Source organism: Lepidochelys kempii, chromosome 5 (genome assembly GCF_965140265.1).
Source record: "Lepidochelys kempii isolate rLepKem1 chromosome 5, rLepKem1.hap2, whole genome shotgun sequence".
In the NCBI taxonomy this organism is placed as follows: Eukaryota; Metazoa; Chordata; order Testudines; family Cheloniidae; genus Lepidochelys; species Lepidochelys kempii.
In genome coordinates, this window is record NC_133260.1 from 545991 (window position 1) to 567833 (window position 21843).

At 47.8% G+C, this 21843-nt stretch overlaps 1 protein-coding gene across 4 annotated transcripts in view; it reads right to left on the reverse strand.

Annotated features, from left to right (window-relative positions):
- The window catches only part of TLN1 (talin 1), a 137310-nt gene that overhangs the window by 71913 nt on the left and 43554 nt on the right, over positions 1-21843 (reverse strand). For 2 of the 4 annotated variants that reach the window (XM_073343252.1, XM_073343249.1), the window contains exon 2: positions 17569-17732. In XM_073343252.1, the coding sequence (XP_073199353.1) occupies positions 17569-17698 (130 nt within the window). In that variant the 5' untranslated portion in view covers positions 17699-17732. Of the gene's footprint in view, positions 1-17568; positions 17733-18315; positions 18339-18423; positions 18454-21843 lie in introns of those variants that run through there. The other 2 variants (XM_073343250.1, XM_073343251.1) reach the window with 2 other exon arrangements.

A 21843-nucleotide genomic window follows, 5' to 3' on the forward strand; every position in this document is an offset into this window, starting at 1 on the left:
GGAACTGTGTCCAGTTTTGGTCACCAATGTATAGAAAGGATGTAAAGAAACTGGAAGGGATCCAGAGGCGAGCGACAAAGATGATCAAAGGGATGGAATGCAAGCTATATGAGCAAAGGCTGAAGGAACTGGGTATGTTTAGTTTGGAAAAGAGAAGATTAAGGGGGGGGCATGACAGCGGTCTTCAGATAGTTAAAAGGCTGCCATAAGAAAAATGGAGAAAAGGGGGCAGGACAAGAGGCCATGGGTTCAAACTACAGCAGAACAGATTTAGATTAAATCTCAGGATACATTTCCTACCTGTAAGAACAGTAGGACAATGAAAAACACCTTGGGAGGCTGTGGAAGCTCCTTTGCTGGAGGTTTTCAAAAGGAGCCTGGAGCCATCTGTCTGGGATGGTTTAGACGCAACAAATCCTGCACCCTGCCCGGGGGTTGGATGAGATGACCCTGGCAGCCCCTCCTAGCCGCACGGTTCTCTGAACTGGGCAGAGGCACCTTGAGGTACTGCATGGTTAGGGCCAGGTCAATTTATCAACTGCAGCAGGAGTGAAGCCCTGTCCTGGGGTGGCCCTCTGGAGAGGCAGACATCCAGTCCTCCTGTGTCAGGCTCTGCTAAGGAGAACAAGCCAAGCCAGATCCACCTGTGGATGGCTGACTGGATAAGTAGCTGGCAGCTAGCTCAAGAACACCTGGCCCTCAAAGAGTTAGGATGGCTCAGGCTGAAGCCTAGAACAGAGAAAGGAAACTACTAGGAACTAGATAGACAGCTACTCCCAGGGGCTCCTGGGGAAAGGAACAGCCCCAGGACACAGATGGGATGCTCCAGAGGACAGCACTACAGAGCTCTACAGGCTCTCATGAGGCCACAGGGGAGGGACTGCAGAGCCCAGGGAGCAAAGCCTGGGGACTGACAGGAAAAACAGAAGGCGTGTTTCCCTACCATGTCTGGCAGTTGATTCAATAAACTAGAGCCCTTGTATGTATTGTTCACCATGTACAAGCCTCACTGAGCTTACTAAAAGTCCATTAGGGGAAACTGAGGCAGAGATGTAACTCTGGTTCCACACTGGATGCCAGGGAGCCCTCCAGCAGGGCGTGCCCACCGTTACAACATGGTTCTAGGAGTGGGACCTGAGAACACTCCTATCAAGGCCGAGGATGACACAGAGCAATGCTAACAACTGTCTCAAGCGTGAGATGGCCAATATCCCAGATCGGCACATGGAGCAATGACAACCCTAAGACAACCTGTCACTGACTGGACGGAAAGCGGGGCCCCCATGACAGCAACCAGACAGGCTCAGCCATTGCACACAGGAAAGAAAAAGGAGTCAGGTGGTCCTGCCTACTGGGGGTGGGTGCCATAGGCAGGACTGGTCTGCTGGTGGGCGTCAGAGACAATGGGGATTACTAGCTGGCACAGAACACTCAGGCACCTGCGGAGGTCTGGGTTACAAAGGACGCTGGGTCTCAGATACCAGAGACCATAATGGCTGATCACAGCCAAACCAAGGACTGAGGAGAAACCATTCAGGGCTGAGAAGCATGACGTCCCAGGGGTAACGTGCTGCAAGTGTGAAGAGCTGAGGCACGCCAAGAGACTCATGTGAGCCCCAGACAGATGGAGCATTACTAGGGGGGCGACTGGGTATCCTGCAGCACACTGGTCAAGACAGCAGCTTCGCTAAGGGGTTTACCCCTTCCCCCATTTATCAGGGTATGAGGCTTGGAAAGGCCGGGGCTTAACACAGAGCCAAAAACACATCCATTAGAAGAAGGGCCCATTACTGGAGGGGAAAGAAAGCAGGGTCCCCGATTGAGGAAACTCATGGTCCCAGGGTTCCCAGGAAATGTGTGTGATAAGAACATTGGTAAGGGAAGCAAAGGGACATGAGGAAAAATCTATGGCTGGCAGAGTTAAGGACAGTAAGAAGGATTATTTAAAAGTATATTAAGAACAAAAAAAAAAATACCCCTAACAGTGGTATTGGTCCATTACTAGATGGAAATGGTAGAATTATCAATACTACCAATGCAGAAAAGGCAGAAGTGTTCAATAAATATTTCCGTTCTATATTTGGTAAAAAATATTGTGGTCATATAATATGAAAACACTCTTTCCATTGCACTAGTATCTCAGGAGGATGTTAAACAGCAGCTGCTAAGTTAGACTTCTTTAAATCAGCAGGTCTGGAGAACTTGCATCCAAGAGTTTTAAAAGAGCTGGCTCAGGAGCTCACTGGACCATTGATGTTGATTTTTCAATAAGTCTTGGAACACAGGGGAAGTTCAAGAAGTCTGGAAGAAAGCTAATGTGTCAATATTTTAAAAGGGTAAATGGGATGACATGGGTAATTATAGTGCTGTTAGTCTGACATCAAACTCAGGCAAGATAATGAAGTGGCTGATATAGGACTCATTAATAAAAAATTAAAGGAATATAACAATTAATGCCAATCAACATGGGTTTATAGAAAATAGATCTTGCCAAAGTAATGATCTTTTTTATGAAATTACAAGTTTGGTCGATAAAGGTAATAACGCTGATGTAATATACTTAGATTCTTAAGTATATTCCTAAATATTCCTAATCTAATATACTTAGATTTGAGTTGGTACCACAACATTTTGATTAAAATACTAGAATGATATAAAATTAGCATGGCACACATTAAATGGATTTAAAGCTGGCTAACTGATAGGTCTCACAATGCAATTGTAAACATGGAATCCTCATCAAATGGGTGTGTATCTAATGGAGTCCCACATGGCTAAGTTCTTGGCCTTGCAGTATTGAGTATTTTTATGAATGACCTGGAAGAAAACAAAATCCTAACTTATAAACATTGCAGATGACATCACAAAAATCTGGGGAGTGGTAAATAATGAAGAGGACAGGTCACGAACATAAAGCAATCTGGATCACTTGGTAAGATGGTGTGATAAATAAAGGTGGGAGAGCTCCCTTTGATGGACACCCAGCCAGCCAGCTAGCTATAAAATCCCTCTTGGTAGCTGTTCTTTAATTGCTTTACCTTTAAAGGGTTAAAAAGTCCCCCCAATGAAAGAAAAAAATTGGGCACCTGACCGAAAGAGCCAATGGGAAGGTAGAACTTTTTAAAATTGGAAAAGAAACTTTCCCTTCATCTGTTGTTCTCTGGGCTGGAGTGACAGAGCAGCCATGCTATAAGCAGCTTAAGCCAGGTATGACCATAAATTATCAGATCATGCCTAGAACTACTTATCTGAACTCCAATGTGTACATAGATCAGAGTATTTAGCTAGACGCGATCAGGGTTATTTCTTTTATTTCTTATTGGCTTGTGGACTCCTCTGTGCTAACCCCAGATGCTTTTGTTTGCTTGTAACCTTTAAGCTAAACCCCCAAGAAAACTATTTTGGGTGCCTGATTTTTGGAATTGCTCTTTTAAAATCTAGCAAAAGTCTAAATTCCAGATGTATTTTCTTTCTTTTTGATTTTAATAAAATTTACCTTTTTTAAGAACAGGATTGGATTTTTGGTGTCTTAAGAGGTTTGTGCATGTTTGATTAGCTGGCAGCCACAGCTAATTTCCTTTGTTTTCTTTCTCAGCTCTTCCTTGGAGCAGGGGTGAAACGGCTTGAGGGTACCCCACAGGGAGGAATTCCCAAGTGCTCCTTCCTGGGTCCAAGGGGGTTTTCTTGCATTTGGGTGGTGGCAGCATTTACCAAGCCAAGGTCAGAGAAGAGCTGTAACCTTGGGAGCTTAATACAAGGTGGGAAATACTAATTTTTAAAATCCTTGCGGGCCGCACTTCTGCACTTGGAGTGACAGGGTGGGGCTTCTGCCTTGACAGATGGGCACAAGCAAACAATATTCGTCTTAATATGGCTAAATGTGTACATCTAGAAACAAAGCATCCAGGCTATGATTTCATGATGGGGCTCTCTACCCTGGGAAGTGGTGACTGAAAAAAAAGGTTTGGGGGGGTGTGGTGGATAATCAGCTGAACAGGAGATCCCAGAGAGACACTGTGGCCAAAAGGGCCTACTGCGATCCTTGGAGGCACAAACAGGGGAATCTCGCGTAGGGGCAGAGAGGCTATTTGACCTCTGTATTTAGCTCTGGCGCGACCACTGCTGGAATCCTGTGTCCAGTGCTGGTGTTCACCATTCAAGAAGGATGTTGAAAAATTTGAGAGGGTTCAGACAAGAGCCACAAAAATGATTTAAGGATTAGAAAACCTGCCTTTTTGTGACAGACTCAAGGAGCACAATCTACTTAGCTTAACAAAGAGAAGGTTAAGGGGTGACTTGATCAGTCTGTAAGTATCTACATGCAGAACAAATGTTTAATAATGGGCTCTTCAGTCTAGCAGAGAAAGGCAAAACATTATCTAGCGGCTGGAAGTTAGACTCAGATTTTAAGGCCAGAAGGAACCATCATGATCATCTAGTCTGACCTCCTACACATTACAGGCCACAGAACCTCACTCACCCACTCCTGTAAAAAGCCCATAACCTCTGGCTGAGTCACTAGCATCCTTAAAACTTGATTTAAAGACTTCAAGTTACAGAGGATCCATCATTTACTCTAGTTTAAACCAGCAAGTGACCCATGATGAAAAGGAAAGTGAAAAAGTCCCAGCATCTCTGCCAGTCTGACCTGGGGGAAAATTCCTTCCCGACCCCAAATATGGCAATCAGACTCTGAGCATGTGGGCAAGACCCACCAGTCAGACACCAAGAAAAAAATTCTCTGTATTAAGTCAGGGCATTACCGATCTAGAGTCCCATCTCTAGCCATTGGAGATATTTGCCAACAGCAGTCACCGATGGGCCACATCTCATAATTCCATGCAGTCCATAAACTTATGAAACTCCGTTGTAACAGTTCAGTTTTCTGCCCTACTGCTCCCTTGGGAAGTCTGTTCCAGAAGCGCACTCCCCTGATGGTTGAGAAACCTTTGTCTCATTTCAAGCCTGAACTTGTTGATGGCCAGTTTATACCCATTTGTTCTTGTGTCCAAACTGGCACTTAACTAACTCCTCTCCCTCCTTGGTGTTTATGCCTCTGAGGTATTTATAGACAATCATATCTCTCCTCAGCCTTCGTTTGATTAGGCTAAACAAGCCAAGCTCCTTAAGTTTCCTCTCATAAGGTAGGTGGCTCTATTAATTGGATCATCCTAGTAGCCCTTCTCTGCACCTGTTCCATGCTTGAGAGATTAATTCAAACTGGGGGACCAGAATTGCGCACACTATTCAATATGAGGTCTCCCCCGTGCCTCGTATAATGGAAGTAACACTTCCCTAACACTATTGGAAATACCTCGCCTGGTACATCCTAGGACTGCATTCACCTTTTTCATGGCCACATCACATTGGCAGCTCAGGGTCATCCTAGGACGGACAAATATACCCAGGTCTCCCTTTCATCTGATATATCCCCAGCTTTCAGCAAAAAAAAATCTTGTTAGTCCCTATTAGCATGACCTTGCACTTTGCACTATTACATTTCACCCCATTTCTATTACCTTTTCAAAGTTTTCAAGGTCATCCAGATCTTCTTGTACAACATTTTGGTCCTTCCCCGTATTTACAATCCCTCCCAATTTTGTGTCATCTGAAAATTCTAGTAGCACACGCCCACTTTTTGTGACAAGGTCATTAATAAAAAATGTTTGATAAGATTGATCCCAGGACTGATCCCTGAGGAACTCCACTAGTAACCTCCCTCCAGCCTGACAGTTCACCATTCAGTATGGCCTGTTGTAGTCTCCCCTTTAACCAGTTCCTTATCCAGCTTTCAATTCTCCTTCTAATCCCCATCTTCTCCAATTTAACTCATAATTTCTCATGTGGAACTGTATCAAATGCCTTCCTGACATCAAGGTAGATTAGACCTACTGTATTTCCTTTGTTGAAAACATTGGTTATATTCTCAAAGAAAAGATCAGGTTGGTGTGGCATGATCTACCTTTTGTAAAACCATGTTGTATTTTAGCCCAATTACCGTTTACCTCTATGTCCTTAACTACTTTCTCTTTCAAAATTTGTTCCAAGACCTTGCGTACAATTGAGGTCAAACTAACAGTCCTGTAGAGATCCCTGATCACTTTTTTTCCTTCTTAAAAATAGGTTCTATGTTAGCAATTCTCTGGTCGTAGGGTCTGACCTGAGTTTACGGATTCATTGAAAATCCTTGCTATTGGACTTGCAATTGCATGTGCCAATTCCTTTAATATTCTTGGAGAGAGATTATCCGGGCCCCCCGATTTGATCACATGAAGCAGTCTGAGTTTGCCTTCCACCTCATATATGGTCATTTCTACTTCCATATCCTCATTTCCATTAGCCTCCCTGCCACTGCCCCCAAGCTCCACATTATCTTCACCAAAAACTGAAGCAAAATACTCATTTAGGATTGGGCCAGGCCTACTTTGTCTTTAATCTCCAGCCCATCCTCAGTGCTTAGTGGTCCAACTCCTTTCCTTGTTTTTTTAATATATGACTACAGAGCCTTTTGCTACTGGTTTTAATTTCCTTTTCAAGGTATAACTCTGCTTGGCTTTTGGCAGTTTTGCCCCTACACTTTCTGACCTCCAAGAGGTATCTTTCCTTGCTGATCCCTCCCATCTTCCATTCCTTGTAGGCTGCTTTCTCTTAATAAGCAGTTTAAGAGGTTTGTTCCTCCAGTTTGGTCTGCAACCTTTGCCTATGAATTTTTTTCCCTTGCTTGGGATGCACGCTTCTGATACTTTAAGCAAAGTTGCAGAAACTAATTCCAAGTCTCCTCCACATTCTGACCCTTGTGTTATTCAGTCCAGTCCAGTCCCCTTCCCCCAACACTTTCCCCCAAAGCCATAACGAGAGAGTTGTCTATCAAGGGTCATCAGCTGTACAATGAACCCAGTGAAAGGCCAGGACTACACTTTGTGACTCAGCAGGGCATGCTTATGGATAAAACTCTAAGGCTTTTCCATGCCATGTGCTGTAAAGCTTGTGTTTGGGACACAGGAAGTACAAGCCACCTGGCAAAAGGAATATAAAGGGCAGCTGCATCATCTCCATTTTGTCTTTATTCCAGCTTCTTACCTCTGGAGGAACTTTGCTACACTGAAGCTCTGAACAAAGGACTAAATGACCCATTCAAGCTGTGGATGAGTTTCAGCTGGACTTTCAAGCCAGGAAACTCACCAATACTGCTAAGAACCTCATGTGTAAACTCTGAAGTCTCTGTATGGATCTGATTACTTTATCAACAACTCTCCTCGTTTTCTTTCTTAAGAGCCAACCTAATACTGGCCTGGTAATGTGACTGGCCATTTGGAAATCAGAAGAAAATTTTGTGAAGAGTTTTAAATAACTTCTCACTGTACTGGACCTAGGTGCTGACTGGGAGCCAGAGAACTAGAATGCAATAAAGGGGGCTGTGTGATTTCGTTTTTTGCTTTTTGATAACGTGAGAGAGTGAGAGGAGAGTTTACTGCAGTGTTAACCACCAGTCTTTGGGAGAATCTGCTCTCCCTTTTGCAACCTGTCCTGACCTTGATGTTTTCAGTGAGGGCTGCCCCGGGCACCATGGGTCACAACATCTTCGGCCTCAGAGAACATTTAGTCTTTGAAGCATTTTCATAGATTTGTAGACTGTAAAGCTAGAAGGGACCATTATAGCCATGCCATCTGAGTTCCTGCAGAATCCAGGCGAGAGAACCCCACCTTCATGCATCCAGCCCAACAGCTTGTGGTCGAGCTAGGGCAGATCTTTAGGAAAGAGATGCCTAATCTTAATTTAAAGACTAAGTGATAGAGAATCTACCACATTCCTTGGTAAATTGTGTCAATAGTTAATTGTTCAAATTTTGTACCTTACTTCTAGTCTGAATTTATCTAGCTTCAGCTTCCAGCCGTTGGGTCTCATTATGCTTTTGTCTTCTAGATCAAAGAGCCCTCCGTCAAAAATCTTCGCTCCCTGCACATACTTGTAAACTGGGATCAAACCACTTCTTAACCTTCTCTTTGTTAAAATAAATATCTGAGCTTCTTCAATCTCCCGCTGGGGGGAGCATTTTCCAGACCTCTAATCGTGCTTGAAGCTCTTTTCTGAACCGTTTCCAATTTGTCAACATTCTTTTAAAAGTGTGCAAACGAGAACTGGACACAGTATTATAGGGACACGGGAGCATTGCATTATGACATCTGTTTAAAGGTCAACTGGTCTAAGTCTTCTAAACTGGTCAGATTTCTTTGAAATTTCGTGTGCCTCACAAGGGTACAGGATGGGGTTAGTGACCCACATGTGGAGACATTTGAACCTGGTGTTCTAGATTTATAAGCCCCCCTAAAAGTCATTTTTTAAAAAGCTCTTCTTTTTGTTCAACTTTATTAATGATCTGAATGATGGGATGGATTGTACACTCAGCAAGTTCGCAGATGACACTAAGCTCGGGGGAGAGGTAGATACACTGGAGGGTCCAGAGTGACAGACAAATTGGGGGATTGGGCCAAAAGAAATCTGATGAGGTTCAATAAGGATAAGTGCAGAATCCTACACTTAGGACGAAAGAATCCAATGCACCGCTACAGATTAGGGACCGAATGGCTCGGCAGCAGTTCTGCAGAAAAGGACCTAGGGGTTACAGTGGACGAGAAGCTGGATAGGACTCAACAGTGTGCCCTTGTTGCCAAGAAGGCAAACGGCATTTTGGGCTGTATAAGTAGGAGCATTGCCAGCAGATCAAGGGTCGTGATTGTTCCCCTCTATTCGAATGGAATGGAATGTTCCCCTCTGGAATGGGTTACCTAGGGAGGTGGTGGAATCTCCATAGAATCACAGAATATCAGGGTTGGAAGGGACCTCAGGAGGTCATCTAGTCCAACCCCCTGCTCGAAGCAGGACCGATCCCCAATTAAATCATCCCAGCCAGGGCTTTGTCAAGCCGGGCCTTAAAAACTTCTAAGGAAGGAGATTCCACCACCCCCCTAGGTAACGCATTCCAGTGCTTCACCACCCTCCTAGTGAAAAAGTTATTCCTAGTATCCAACCTAAATCTCCCCCACTGCAACTTGAGACCATTACTCCTTGTTCTGTCATCTGCTACCACTGAGAACAGCCGAGCTCCATCCTCTTTGGAACCCCCTTTCAGGGAGTTGAAAGCAGCTATCAAATCCCCCCTCATTCTTCTCTTCCGCAGACTAAACAATCCCAGTTCCCTCAGCCTCTCCTCGTAAGTCATGTGTTCCAGTCCCCTAAATCATTTTCGTTGCCCTCTGCTGGACTCTCTTCTATTTTTCCACATCCTTCTTGTAGTGTGGGGCCCAAAACTGGACACAGTACTCCAGATGAGGCCTCACCAGTGTCGAATAGAGGGGAACGATCACGTCCCTCGATCTGCTGGCAATGCCCCTACTTATACAGTCCAAAATGCCATTGGCCTTCTTGGCAACAAGGGCACACTTGACTCCTTTCCAGCTTCTCGTCCACTGTAACCCCTAGGTCCTTTTCTGCAGAACTGTTGCCGAGCCATTCGGTCCCTAGTCTGTAGCGGTGCATTGGATTCTTCCATCCTAAGTGTAGGACTCTGCACTTGTCCTTGTTGAACCTCAGATTTCTTTTGGCCCAATCCTCTAATTTGTCTAGGTCCCTCTGTATCCCATCCCTACCCTCCAGCGTTATCTACCACTCCTCCCAGTTTAGTGTCATCTGCAAACTTGCTGAGGGTGCAATCCACACCATCCTCCAGATCATTAAAGATATTGAACAAAACCGGCCCCAGGACCAACCCTTGGGGCACTCCACTTGATACTGGCTGCCAACTAGACATGGAGCCATTGGTCACTACTCGTTGAGCCCGACAATGTAGCCAATTTTCTACCCACCTTGTAGTGCATTCATCCAGCTCATACTTCTTTAACTTGCTGACAAGAATACTGTGGGATGCTGTGTCAAAAGCTTTGCTAAATTCAAGGAACACCAAGTCCACTGCTTTCCCTTCATCCACAGAACCAGTTATCTCGTCATAGAAGGCAATTAGGTTAGTCAGGTATGACTTTTCCTTGATGAATCCATGCTGACTGTTCCTGATCACTTTCCTCTCGTCTAAGTGCTTCAGAATTGATTCCTTGAGGACATGCTCCATGATTTTTCCAGGGACTGAGGGGAGGCTGACTGGCCTGTAGTTCCCAGGATCCTCCTTCTTCCCTTTTTTAAAGATGGGCACTACATTAGCATTTTTCCAGTCATCCGGGACTTCCCCCGATCGCCATGAGTTTTCAAAGATAATGGCTCCGCAATCACATCCGCCAACTCCTTTAGCACTCTCGAATACAACGCATCCGGCCCCATGGACTTGTGCATGTCCAGCTTTTCTAAATAGTCCCGAACCACTTCTTTCTCCACAGAGGGCTGGTCACCTCCTCCCCATGCTGTGCTACCCAGTGCAGTAGTCTGGGAGCTGACCTTGTTCGTGAAGACAGAGGCAAAAAAAGCATTGAGTACATTAGCTTTTTCCACATCCTCTGTCACTAGGTTGCCTCCCTCATTCAGTAAGGGGCCCACACGTTCCTTGACTTTCTTCTTGTTGCTAACATACCTGAAGAAACCCTTCTTGTTACTTTTAACATCTCTTGCTAGCTGCAACTCCAGGTGTGATCTGGCCTTCCTGATTTCACTCCTGCATGCCTGAACAATATTTATATACTCATCCCTGGTCATTTGTCCAATCTTCCACTTCTTGCAAGCTTCTTTTTTGTGTTTAAGATCAGCAAGGATTTCACTGTTAAGCCAAGCTGGTCGCCTGCCATATTTACTATTCTTTCTACACATCGGGATGGTTTGCCTCTGTAACGTCAATAAGGATTCTTTAAAATACAGCCAGCTCTCCTGGACTCCTTTCCCCCTCATGTTATTCTCCCAGGGGATCCTGCCCATCAGTTCCTGGAGGGAGTCAAAGTCTGCTTTTCTGAAGTCCAGGGTCCGTATTCTGCTGCTTTCCTTTCTTCCTTGTGTCAGGATCCTGAACTCAACCATTTCATGGTCACTGCCTCCCAGGTTCCCATCCACTTTTGCTTCCCCAACTAATTCTTCCCGGTTTGCGAGCAGCAGGTCAAGAAGAGCTCTGCCCCTAGTTAGTTCCTCCAGCACTTGCACCAGAAATTGTCCCCTACACTTTCCAAAAACTTCCTGGATTGTCTGTGCACCGCTGTATTGCTCTCCCAGCAGATATCAGGGTGATTGAAGTTGCCCATGAGAACCAGGGCGGGCGATCTAGTAGCTTCTGCGAGTTGCCGGAAGAAAGCCTTGTCCACCTCATCCCCCTGGTCCGGTGGTCTCTAGCAGACTCCCACCACGACATCACCCATATTGCTCACACTTCTAAACTTAATCCAGAGACTCTCAGGTTTTTCTGCAGTTCATACTGGCGCTCTGAGCAGTCATACTGCTCTTACATACAGTGCAACTCCCCCACCTTTTCTGCCCTGCCTGTCCTCCCTGAACAGCTTATATCCGTCCATGATAGTACTCCAGTCATGGGAGTTATCCCACCAAGTCTCTGTTATTCCAATCACATCATAATTCCTTGACTTTGCCAGGACTTCCAGTTCTCCCTGCTTGTTTCCCAAGCTTTGTGCATTTGTGTATAGGCACTTGAGATAACCCGCTGATTGCCCCTCTTTCTCAGTATAAGGCAGGAGCCCTCCCCTCTCACACGCTCCTGCTTTAGGAGGTTTTTAAGGCCCAGCTTGACAAAGCCCTGGCTGGGATGATTTAGTTGGGGATTGGTCCTGCTTTGAGCAGGGGGTTGGACTAGGTGACCTCCTGGGGGGAGGGATAGCTCAGTGGTTTTGAGCACTGGCCTGCTAAACCCAGGGTTGTGAGTTCAATCTTTGAGGGGGCCATTTAGGGATCTGGGGCAAAAATTGGGGATTGGTCCTGCTTTGAGCAGGGGGTTGGACTAGATGACCTCCTGAGGTCCCTTCCAACCCTGATATTCTATGAGGTCTCTTCCAACCCTGATATTCTAGGATTCTATAGGAGTCTCAGATGATGACCCAGCACATGTTCATTTTAAGAACACTTTCACAGCAGGTTTGAGAAAACGCAAAGAAGGTACCAACGTGAGATTTCTAAAGATAGCTACAGCTCTTGACCCAAGGTTTAAGAATCTGAAGTGCCTTCCAAACTCAGAGGGACGAGGCATGGTGCATGCTTTCAGAAGTCTTAAAAGAGCAACATGCTGATGCAGAAACTACAGAATCCAAACCACCAAAAAAGAAAATCAACCTTCTGCTGGAGGCATCTGTCTCAGATGATGAAAATGAACATGTGTCAATCCGCACTGCTTTGCATCATTATCAAGCAGAATCCATCATGAGCATGGACGCATGTCCCCTGGAATAGTGGCTGAAGCATGAAGGGACATATGAATCTTTAGCACATCAGGCACGTAAATATCTTGCAACTCCAGCTACAACTGTGCCATGCAAGCGCCTATTCTCACTTTCAGGTGACATTGTAAATAAGAAGCGGTCAGCTTTATCTCCTGCAAATTGTAACCAACGCTGTTTGTCTGAGCGATTGGCTGACCAAAAAGTAGGACTAAGTGGACTTGCAGGTTCTAAAGTTTTACATTGTTTTATTTTTGAATACAGTTTTTTTTGTACATAATTCTACATTTGTAAGTTCGACTTTCATGATAAAGAGATTGCCCCACAGTACTAGTATGAGGTGAATTGAAAAATGCAATTTGTTTTCACAGTGCAAATATTTGTAAACAAAAATATAAAAGTGAGCACTGTATACTTTGTATTCTGTGTTGCAATTGAAATTAATACATTTGAAAATGTAGTAAACATCCAAAAATATTTAAATTAAATGGTATTCTATTGTTGTTTAATCACACGATTAATTTGTTTAATTGCTTGACAGCCCTAATTTTTATACAACGTATGTGCCAATTCAGAAAAACTACAGGGTTTCTATTCCTGCCATTTTATATGCTTCAAAAGCTAAAGCCTTGCACATGCTCTAAAATCCAAACAGTTCCTCTGATTGCTTTGAAAGGTGGTGTACCTCAGGGAGTGTGGGGTAATGTTAGTGATCCAAATCTAGAGTCATTTCACTCAAAGGTAGGGAGGCCATTTGTCCAGTTTAAAGACTGAAAGTTCTAGTTTTGTAGAGCATTGTCCTTGTCTGGTAGGGAGTTAGCACCTGACGCGGATTTGTCTGGTGAAAATGAGTAGAGAGGAGGAGACTGTGGAAAAAGTTTGATGGCCGCGGGGGCGGTGCTTCCGTACAGAGTGACGCAGCAGGGATGGGCCCATGCCCAATGCTGTTCTGCCATTCACTCTATGCAGCTGAAGCAGCTGCCCTTCCCTCTCATTGGCTACTGGAGGCTGCAAACCAAGCAGCCAGCCACTACTTTGGTAGGGCTAACAGCAGGTTAGACTCTGCTGCAGGGGCTACACTGGCTTGTGCAGTAGCCTGTCAGGGATTGGAAAGCCCATGAAAATGAGGTTACAGTAATTAAAATCTGAGATGATGATGAGGGACAAGAGTTTTTGCCGGATGTACAGAATCAAAAAGATCAGATTTTAGAAACAGACAGGAAAACAGAGCCTGATGTGGGGACATGGGAGAGGGAAGATTCAAAGACCAGTGGAACTCCTTGCTAGAGGTTGTTGTGAAGGCCAAGACACTAACAGGTTCAAAAAAGACCTAGATAAGTCCATGGAGGATAGGTCCATCAATGGTGTCCCTAGCCTCTGTTTGCCAGAAGCTCGGAAAGGGCGACAGGGGATGGATCACTTGACGATTGCCTGTTCTGTTCATTCCCTCTGGGGCACCTGGCTTTGGCCACTGTCAGAAGACAGGATAATGGGCTAGATGGACCTTTGGTCTGACCCAGTGCAGCCGTTCTTATGACTCACAAGTTAATGGTCTGAGTGACTTATAGGTAAGATGTTTCAACAGTGAAGGAAAATGCAGGAAGGGCTTGAGAGGAAAGGAGTTCCATTTTGGATCATGTTACATTTCAGATCAAGGGAAGACACCTAGGAGGGGCACCAGAGCGGGCGAGGCTGAAGCACAGGGGATGAAAACAGAACGGATGGAGAGAAATCAGAATCAAAAAGGTAACTTTGTGAATCAAAGCCAATGGAAGGGTTTTGGTGGCTGAGGGGGAGGCTGACATGCTGTTCGAACTGAAGATCTCCTAAACTGAGGGCCTGCTATTAAAAACAATTTCAGACTCCAGCAGGAACCCATGTCTATCTGTCCGTCCCCTGGTGTGCACCAAAAAGCTCTGTGAAGAAAATAGTGACAGTGTGCTTAAAGACTCTTCACCCCACACTCCAGAGCCTGCTACACCTGACTCTCCCAGACAGAACACGGGGCTCCATCATCATTGTATCACGGCCTTGTGTTTATCAAAAACACCAGCCATGTTCATGCTGTACAAATGTGTCGAGGAGAAATGTACACAGTTTACAGCTGACTCGTGGCCTCAATATGCAGCCAACAAGGAAACAAAGTCCCTCTCCAGCAGTGCCCTGGGGCTAGTCTGAAAATGGAGGGAGAACTTGTGTGGCACACTGTCTCCGTAGCTAGGCAGGGCAGTGGTGGAAGCTGCACGTTACAGAACATGGCGGTGTGCCAGAATAACCCGTTTACCTTAAATGCATATTACTGAGGCCTTTCAAGAGCAGCTGGACTGTCTGGCTCATGTTATGATCACCTCAATGAGCCCCACATGAAGGTTCCTCATTGCAGAAAAGGCAGTGAGTAGCAACATAACCAAAGGACTGGGGAATTCTAGATTTGCTAACATTGGCTACTTCAGTCTCGCTGAACCATGGGAAATCGGAGTCTTGATAAAATCCTGATACTTGGTGGAAAATTAACAATCAGGGTGACTACACTGCTCTACAGATAGACTGTTCCCTCAAACACCGATTCATGGTCAGTTCTCTGCTGTGGTGGATAAGGCCAAGATCGTCTCGGAGTTGATGTATAGTCACTAAGCTGAAACACAAGACCGTTGAATCCTGATGGGCCAAAAAGACATGAGCTCATTGCTCAAAGTAGGAAAGGAGAGCACCATGCATGCTGCAGCCTGTGTAGGCGTGACGTAGATGTCAGCAATCATGGACAAGGAGATTTGAATCAGCACATTTCTTCTGAAAATCACAAACAGAACTCATGTAGTGCAGCAGCTTCAAGTAACACAGGTTCTCTTCAAAATTAGTGTGTCACCTCCTCATGACAATAAAGGGTCTGCTGCTGAACTTTGCAAACTGTTCCATGCTGTCATGCAACACCATTCTTACTGAAGCATAAAAGTTGATGCAACTATTTACTAGGACTGGTCTGTGGCTGAAGACATGACTTGCAGAAAAAACAAGGCAAGAGTACTGAGTGAGACCATTTTAACCTCAGATCCAGTTCAGAAGCATTTAGACTATATTAACGCTAATGATCTATAACTCTCTTTGGCCACTGATGCTTCAACTAAGGGAGCGAGAATTTTTTTTTCCGTAAGTATTATAAGTTTTTTTTTTTTTTTTGTTTGTTTGTTTTTTAAAAGGGAGTCAGTACTTTCTCTTGGATTTTTACACTGATAGGACACTGCACAAGATATTGCCACAGAAATATTTGAAAAACTCTAGGCCTTTGACCTCAGTCTGAAGAAACAATCAGCACTTGCAGCTGATAATGCCAGTGTAAATTATGGGAAGCAGAACAGCATTTATGTCCAAAGAGGACATTACAGCAGGCAGCTGCTTAGCGCACATTCTTACTAAGACACAGAGAATCTCCATTAAGAGCTCCTCCCCAAGGGATGTCTCTGTCCAAACCTCGTGCTCCTCTCCACCTGTCGGCTTTCCCCAGCCCATAGTTTAAAATCTGCTCTGTGACCTTTTTAATGTGAAGTGCCAGCAGCAATCTGGTTCCACTTTGGTTTAGGGGGAGCCCATCCTTCCTGTATAGGCTCCTCCTTTCCCAAAAGTTTCACCAGTTCCTAATAAGCCTAAACCCCTCCTCCCTACACCATCATCTCATCCATGCATTGAGACCCTACAGTTGTCTGACTGGCCCTGTGCATGGAACTGGGAGCACTTCAGAGAATGCACAAGGCGGTGAAGCTGCGTGGCTTACCCTGGAGAAAGAATGAGGCCCCCGGGAGGTCTGGCCCACTGACAAGCTCTAGCACCAATCTGTGACCCACCCCAACCCCCGTGACCCTGGCTCCGCCAGCGCACCACAATGCCCATGCCCTCAACAGCTCTGCCAGTGGATCCCAGTCCTCCCATACCCAGCCTTCCTGCTCTTCAACACAATTTTGCTTTTACATAGTTGCCATTTGCTCTAGGCACTGATGTGAGTTGGGTTATAGAACTGGGGAGGGGGGAAGTAACGGTAACAGAAACATTTGTACACAAGGGAGTGAAGACCTCAGGGAGATGCATTCCCTGCTTTCAGCTGGGAGGCGGGAACACTTTGAATGGGTCAGAGGAATGGCTGAGAAGGGGGGCTGAAACAAGCCTGGTGGGGCCCAGCTGATTATGTATTTGTGAGGGCAGCAGCAGCTGACTCAGCATGCTAATTGCAGGACATGATATGTACAACTGTCTAAACAGGACTATTAACTGCTAACAACAACCTATCTTTTCCTGTTAAAAATTCAGTGGCAAAAAACTCTGTACACAGAAGAACGGTTGCTTGGCGGCATGTCGTCCCTGCAGACTACTAAGCTGAGCTACCTCAGACCCCGCTGAAAACCAGGAAATGCAGAGTTTGCCCATGCAGCAGTGCCACAATGCACCCCATTGACAAATAACCCCACAGCTGCTGAAATGTACAAGCTCTTCGCCTCCTTTTACAGCCCATTCACTCTCAGCCACAGAATTCCCTTGAACACTATTAAGGGACGAAATGTGGGGGCAGGGGAAGGCTTCCTGTGCCACTTCGAACTGACAGTGGCCAATGGGAATTATTTGGATACCCTCTGTCACGGATGTGTGTGAACCCATGATTCACAGGTCTGGTGCTCTCTGAGGTTCTGTAATTGTCCCAGAGAGGACCCCTTTAGAATGTGAACCCCCTGAGAGTCCCACTCTCTTGCTGGGGTAAGCCCCTTGGCTTCACCATTGTTTTTGGCCATAAAATCCAGTAATGTTGTCACTTATGCCACATGGGATACATGAAGATAGGGGACTGAACCTGCCCAAAGTTGCAGAGCCAGTCATGGAGCCAGGACTAGAACTCAGGGGTTGCAAACGCTAAACCTCAGGCTACAGGTCACAGCACTGACAGGAGTCTGAGGGGCGTCACGCCCCAGAAAGACTTTGGATTATTTGGGGTGGTATCTGGGAGCATAACGAGGAACAGGTGGAGTTAAGGGGAAATTCAGCTGGAGCAGCAGCAGCAAGGTGTCAGGCTGAGGATTGGTCTTCCGGCCGGGAAGGGAGCCCTGCTGCTGGGGATAAGTACCCCTGGCAAAGTGATGGCTCTGGCTGGGGACAAAGACCAGATGGGACTTTTCCATCTCTACCCACTATGCCTCTGGGGGTCCTGTCACTTACGCTGCCCCATCTGTGCCTCAGGCACACGCTCCCGGATGATCCGACAGGCGTCGTACACCATGGTGGAGGGCTCAAACTGCATGGTCTTCACCACATTGCCAATGCTGATCTTCAGCGATAGGGCAACCATGGTGGCGGCTGGACGGTCCCTGCTCCTGTTTCACCTGCCAAAAGAAAGTCACAGCCAAATCAGTTCCCATTACTGCTACCCAGACCAATGCCAGCCCTCACAATGGTTCTAGGGACTGCCCCCCTGCTTCCCAGCACTGCCTCCCCCCGGGAACCAGCTACAGGTGGTTATAATCCTACAGGCTCATGGAGAAGAGCTCTTTCACAGTGCACAGACCCCTGCAGCGCCAGGGTGCAGTAAACAAAGGATCACCTACTTTTCCCTTCCCCCTCCTGGGGTGACCCTTTGATTCCTGTCCTCTGCGGAATGGCTCCCCAATTACAGGCAATGGTTGTGCCCTTCATTTAAGAGCCCGTGGAAAGGGGTTGCTTTTTCCCTCCAGGGGCAGAGGGTCCTGTGAGCTGCTCACACCCAAAGAGATTCTCTCTCGGACCCAGCTGGCAGCCTGGGTAAGGGATCCAGCCCTTCTCCAATTCATGCCAGGGCACAGATAGCCCTGCCCCTGTACACCTTGGTGGGGTGGGGGCAGCAGGGCTGCAGCTCATCATGCTCAGAAGGTCCTTCACAACCATAAGGACTGAATGGTTTTAGCAGAAGCCCCGAATCTGCAGCAGTACCAAGGGGCAGCTTTGCCAAAGCTATTGGGAGCCATCTATCCTGGTCAGGATCATCACCTCCACTGTACAGATGGAAGCACAGAGTCCAAGGAAAGGGAAGGAACTTGCCCGCAAGGTCACCAAGTGAGCCATGGACAATGACTGTTACTTCTGTGCGGGGAAGGAGAATGACACTAGTGTTTACTTGGTAGTGACACTGTCATCCTGAAGGAAGCGATTGCACAGGGAGTACAGGCCGATAGGATGGGGAGGGTGAGAGGGAACGAATTATAAATAAAAGCTGCCATGACACAGAAACCACAAGAGGAAAACCGAGCTCAAACCATGAGCCAGTAGGGCCCTGCCTTCCTTCTCAGGGGTTTCTCAAAGGTCTCCCCATGACACCCATCTGTGCTAAGGAGTCACCAACAAGAGGTGTTGTGGCCTCACCCATTCCCTGGAGCACGTGCAGCATGCAGCCACATCTCCCAGAAAGGGGGGACCCGGAGAGAGAGGAAAACCCTGTCTGCTCAGAGATGGGATGGGAGGGAAGGGAGTGATAAGAGAGCTGGTGAACAGGGCGCCCTACCTACCCTCTCTGCTAACATGGGAACAAGGGGTCAGTCACCAAAACTAAACAAAGAGGTGAATTTAAAACTGAGCAAGGAAAATTATTTTTATACAGTGCATAGTTTACCTGTGGAACTCTCTGCCACAAGAGCTCATTGAGCCAAGAGAACGAGAACAGCCAGTTACATTCAGTAGGATCAAAATAATGAGCTGCAACTCCTCCTAACTCAAGGTATGAGGCACCCCTAATGGCTGGGTTAGAGGGACACTTCCTCACATGCTGTATTATTCCACAGTTGTTCCAATTCAGCCCTGGGGGGAAGGGATGGGATACAGGGAGCTTCCCCTCTAAGGCACTGGTCTGACCCCTCTCAGAGCAGCCAGCAGCTTGGCATGAGAGTTAGAGGCAGCACCCAGCAGTGGGGAAAGCCAAGGAGTTGAGGAATTCACGGTTCCAAGTCTCCGAGCCAGAGGAGAGCTACTAATGGCAACATGAGAGTTAGAAAAGGGGGAACATCTTGGGTGTGAAAAGGAAGCACAGATACCTCAGGTCTCCTCACGGCCCCTCCACCAGAGAACCCCCCCCCCCCACACACACACACACACTCCATTCTCCTAACACACACATCCAGATCCTGGGAGCTACCCTCAACCCCCCCCCTCCCCAAATCCTGGGGAGACGCCCAGTGCTCCTGCCTCTGCCGCAGGACATCGCACAGGGTTCAGCTACATTGTGTAGCTTCATTGTGTAGCACGAAAGCTTATGCTCTAATAAATTGGTTAGTCTCTAAGGTGCCACAAGTACTCCTTTTCTTTTTGCGAATACAGACTAACACAGCTGTTACTCTGAAACCTGTCATTGTGTGTGTTGACATGGATGCTGCCTCCTCCCCGCCCTGTCCATCGTGACCGTGTTAACTTCCTCACAGGCCAGGCACTTCCCCAGAGGCAGCAGCTGCCCAGAGCCAGACTCCCTCCTGGGGCTCAGCCCAGGCCATGGGGCTCACCCAGCTAACTCCGCTCCGTTAGAAGGGTCTGTGTTTCTCCCTGCTAGGGTGGGGAATCAGACCCAGGCGCTGTATCCGGGGCGGGGCGGGGGGGAGGGGGGAGCAGGCAGCCAGGGGCAGCGGTATTGTGGGCAGGGCAGGAGGACACACAGGGGCTGTGAGAGCGAGGAGGGAGCAGCAAGGGAGCAGGCGGGTCAGAGAGCGTGTGAGGGGCTGAAGGGAGGGCGATTTGGGCCTGGCTTGGGGCAGGAAGGGCAGCCCAGCCAGGCCCCATCTCCAGTAGATGCAGACCCAGTGACTATATCGTTCATGAGGGGCAGACGAGACGGGAATGAAGCACCCTGGGGATTCCATAGGCTGTCCCAGAAGCTATGGGGCCATACAGAGGCTACTCAACCTGCAGGAGCCATCAGGGCAGAAAGGTAACTCCCTCAAGAGCCTCCCCCACTGGTGGTGAAAAAGCCCTGTGGCTAAACTGTCCTCTCCTGCCAGAGACCCCACCAGGGTGACCATCATTAGAGGCTGCTGGGAGATGCAACACTGGGTGCAAGCCTCTACCCATCATGGGAAGAGGGGTGTCCACCAGTGTCACTGAGCCAGGCTCTGTCCTAGACTTGAGGCCTCTAGACCCTGCCAGGGCTGCTTCACCCCCACTTCCTTAGTGGGGAGCTTGAGCACAAATTGTGAGCTCAGCCCCAGAGACCCCTCCCAGCCGCCACACAGGGTGTCAAGTTCACCAGGCCCAAACCAGCCAGAAAGAAGTAGGGAAGACAGAGCTGCCACCCAGGGCAGCAGTTGGCAGGACTACAGCACCCTCTTACTCCCAAGCCGCTGGGGGAGCTAAGCTCCTCCGCAGGGCAGAGCCCCCAGGCCTCAGCAGCACCCCTCACCTCTGGAGAGTAGGAGTCAGGGAGGTTTTTCAAGGCATGCAGCTGGTGACAGTAAGACTTGCCGAGACCACTCCCGCGACACACCTGTGTACCTGCCACCCTCAGTAACCCGCAGACCTAGGAGTCCGCATCCCACCCTGCTCACCTCTCCTTAGCCGCAGTCAGGCTCGCCAGCCCTAGCTGCAAGGAGCTCGCTGAATCAGTGTGGAGGAAGCTGCAGGCCCCCGTGGTTTGCGAGCAGCCTGCACAGGCACTGAGCAGTGTCAACCGCCTGCAAACAAACCCTACCCCCCTCCACTCTGATATGAAGCTGCTGATTTCCTGCCACAAGCAGATGTTGAATTCTGGGTAAGTTCCAGCTCTTCTGAGCGCGACATACTCCCTGCAAGCAACCGTCTGCATTAGCAGGTGAGAGGAGCTGCGGCTCAAACCTCCCACACTGGGGGTTTATTGAGGGCCAGACAGTGGGGATGAGGTGAAACATGGTACCCTGCCCACAAACAGCACCCTGCAGCCACCCAGGGCACATTTGCTCACAGGGAGGTGGGTCTCCCTCCTGCAGACATGAACACCTGGTTCCGTCTGACGGCTGATGGTTTAACACGCAACAGTGAAAGGTATTCTAGGGTATTAAATGACTGCCCATCATAGTACCTGAGCACTGGCCTCTGCAGACACAGCCAGGATTCCTGCCCCAAAGAGCTCACGGCACAAAGGAGGGGATGGGGCAGAGCGTAGTGACGGCCTGGGCCTGGCAGATCGACGGCTCTGCAAAGGCTTTGCACAGGAACTCCACTCTGCCCAGCCGAGTACATACTGAGGCAAAAGCCAAGTGGTCACTCTGCTGCTACAGTGCAGGTGTCAAAGGCGCAGCATGCCAGGGCCATCGTGGGAACCATAACAGCGGCATTTCCTGACTTCTGCGCAGCTCGGGTCTCAGCTTCCTTCACCAAATGGGAGGCGTGGGGGGATGGGGGGACTCAGTGCCCATGCTCAGACACACCGGTATGATCACTGTGCGTGCTGCACCCATCCAGCCTGAGCTGATCTCCACAGCAAGGGGCGCTCAGTCCCCAAGGCAG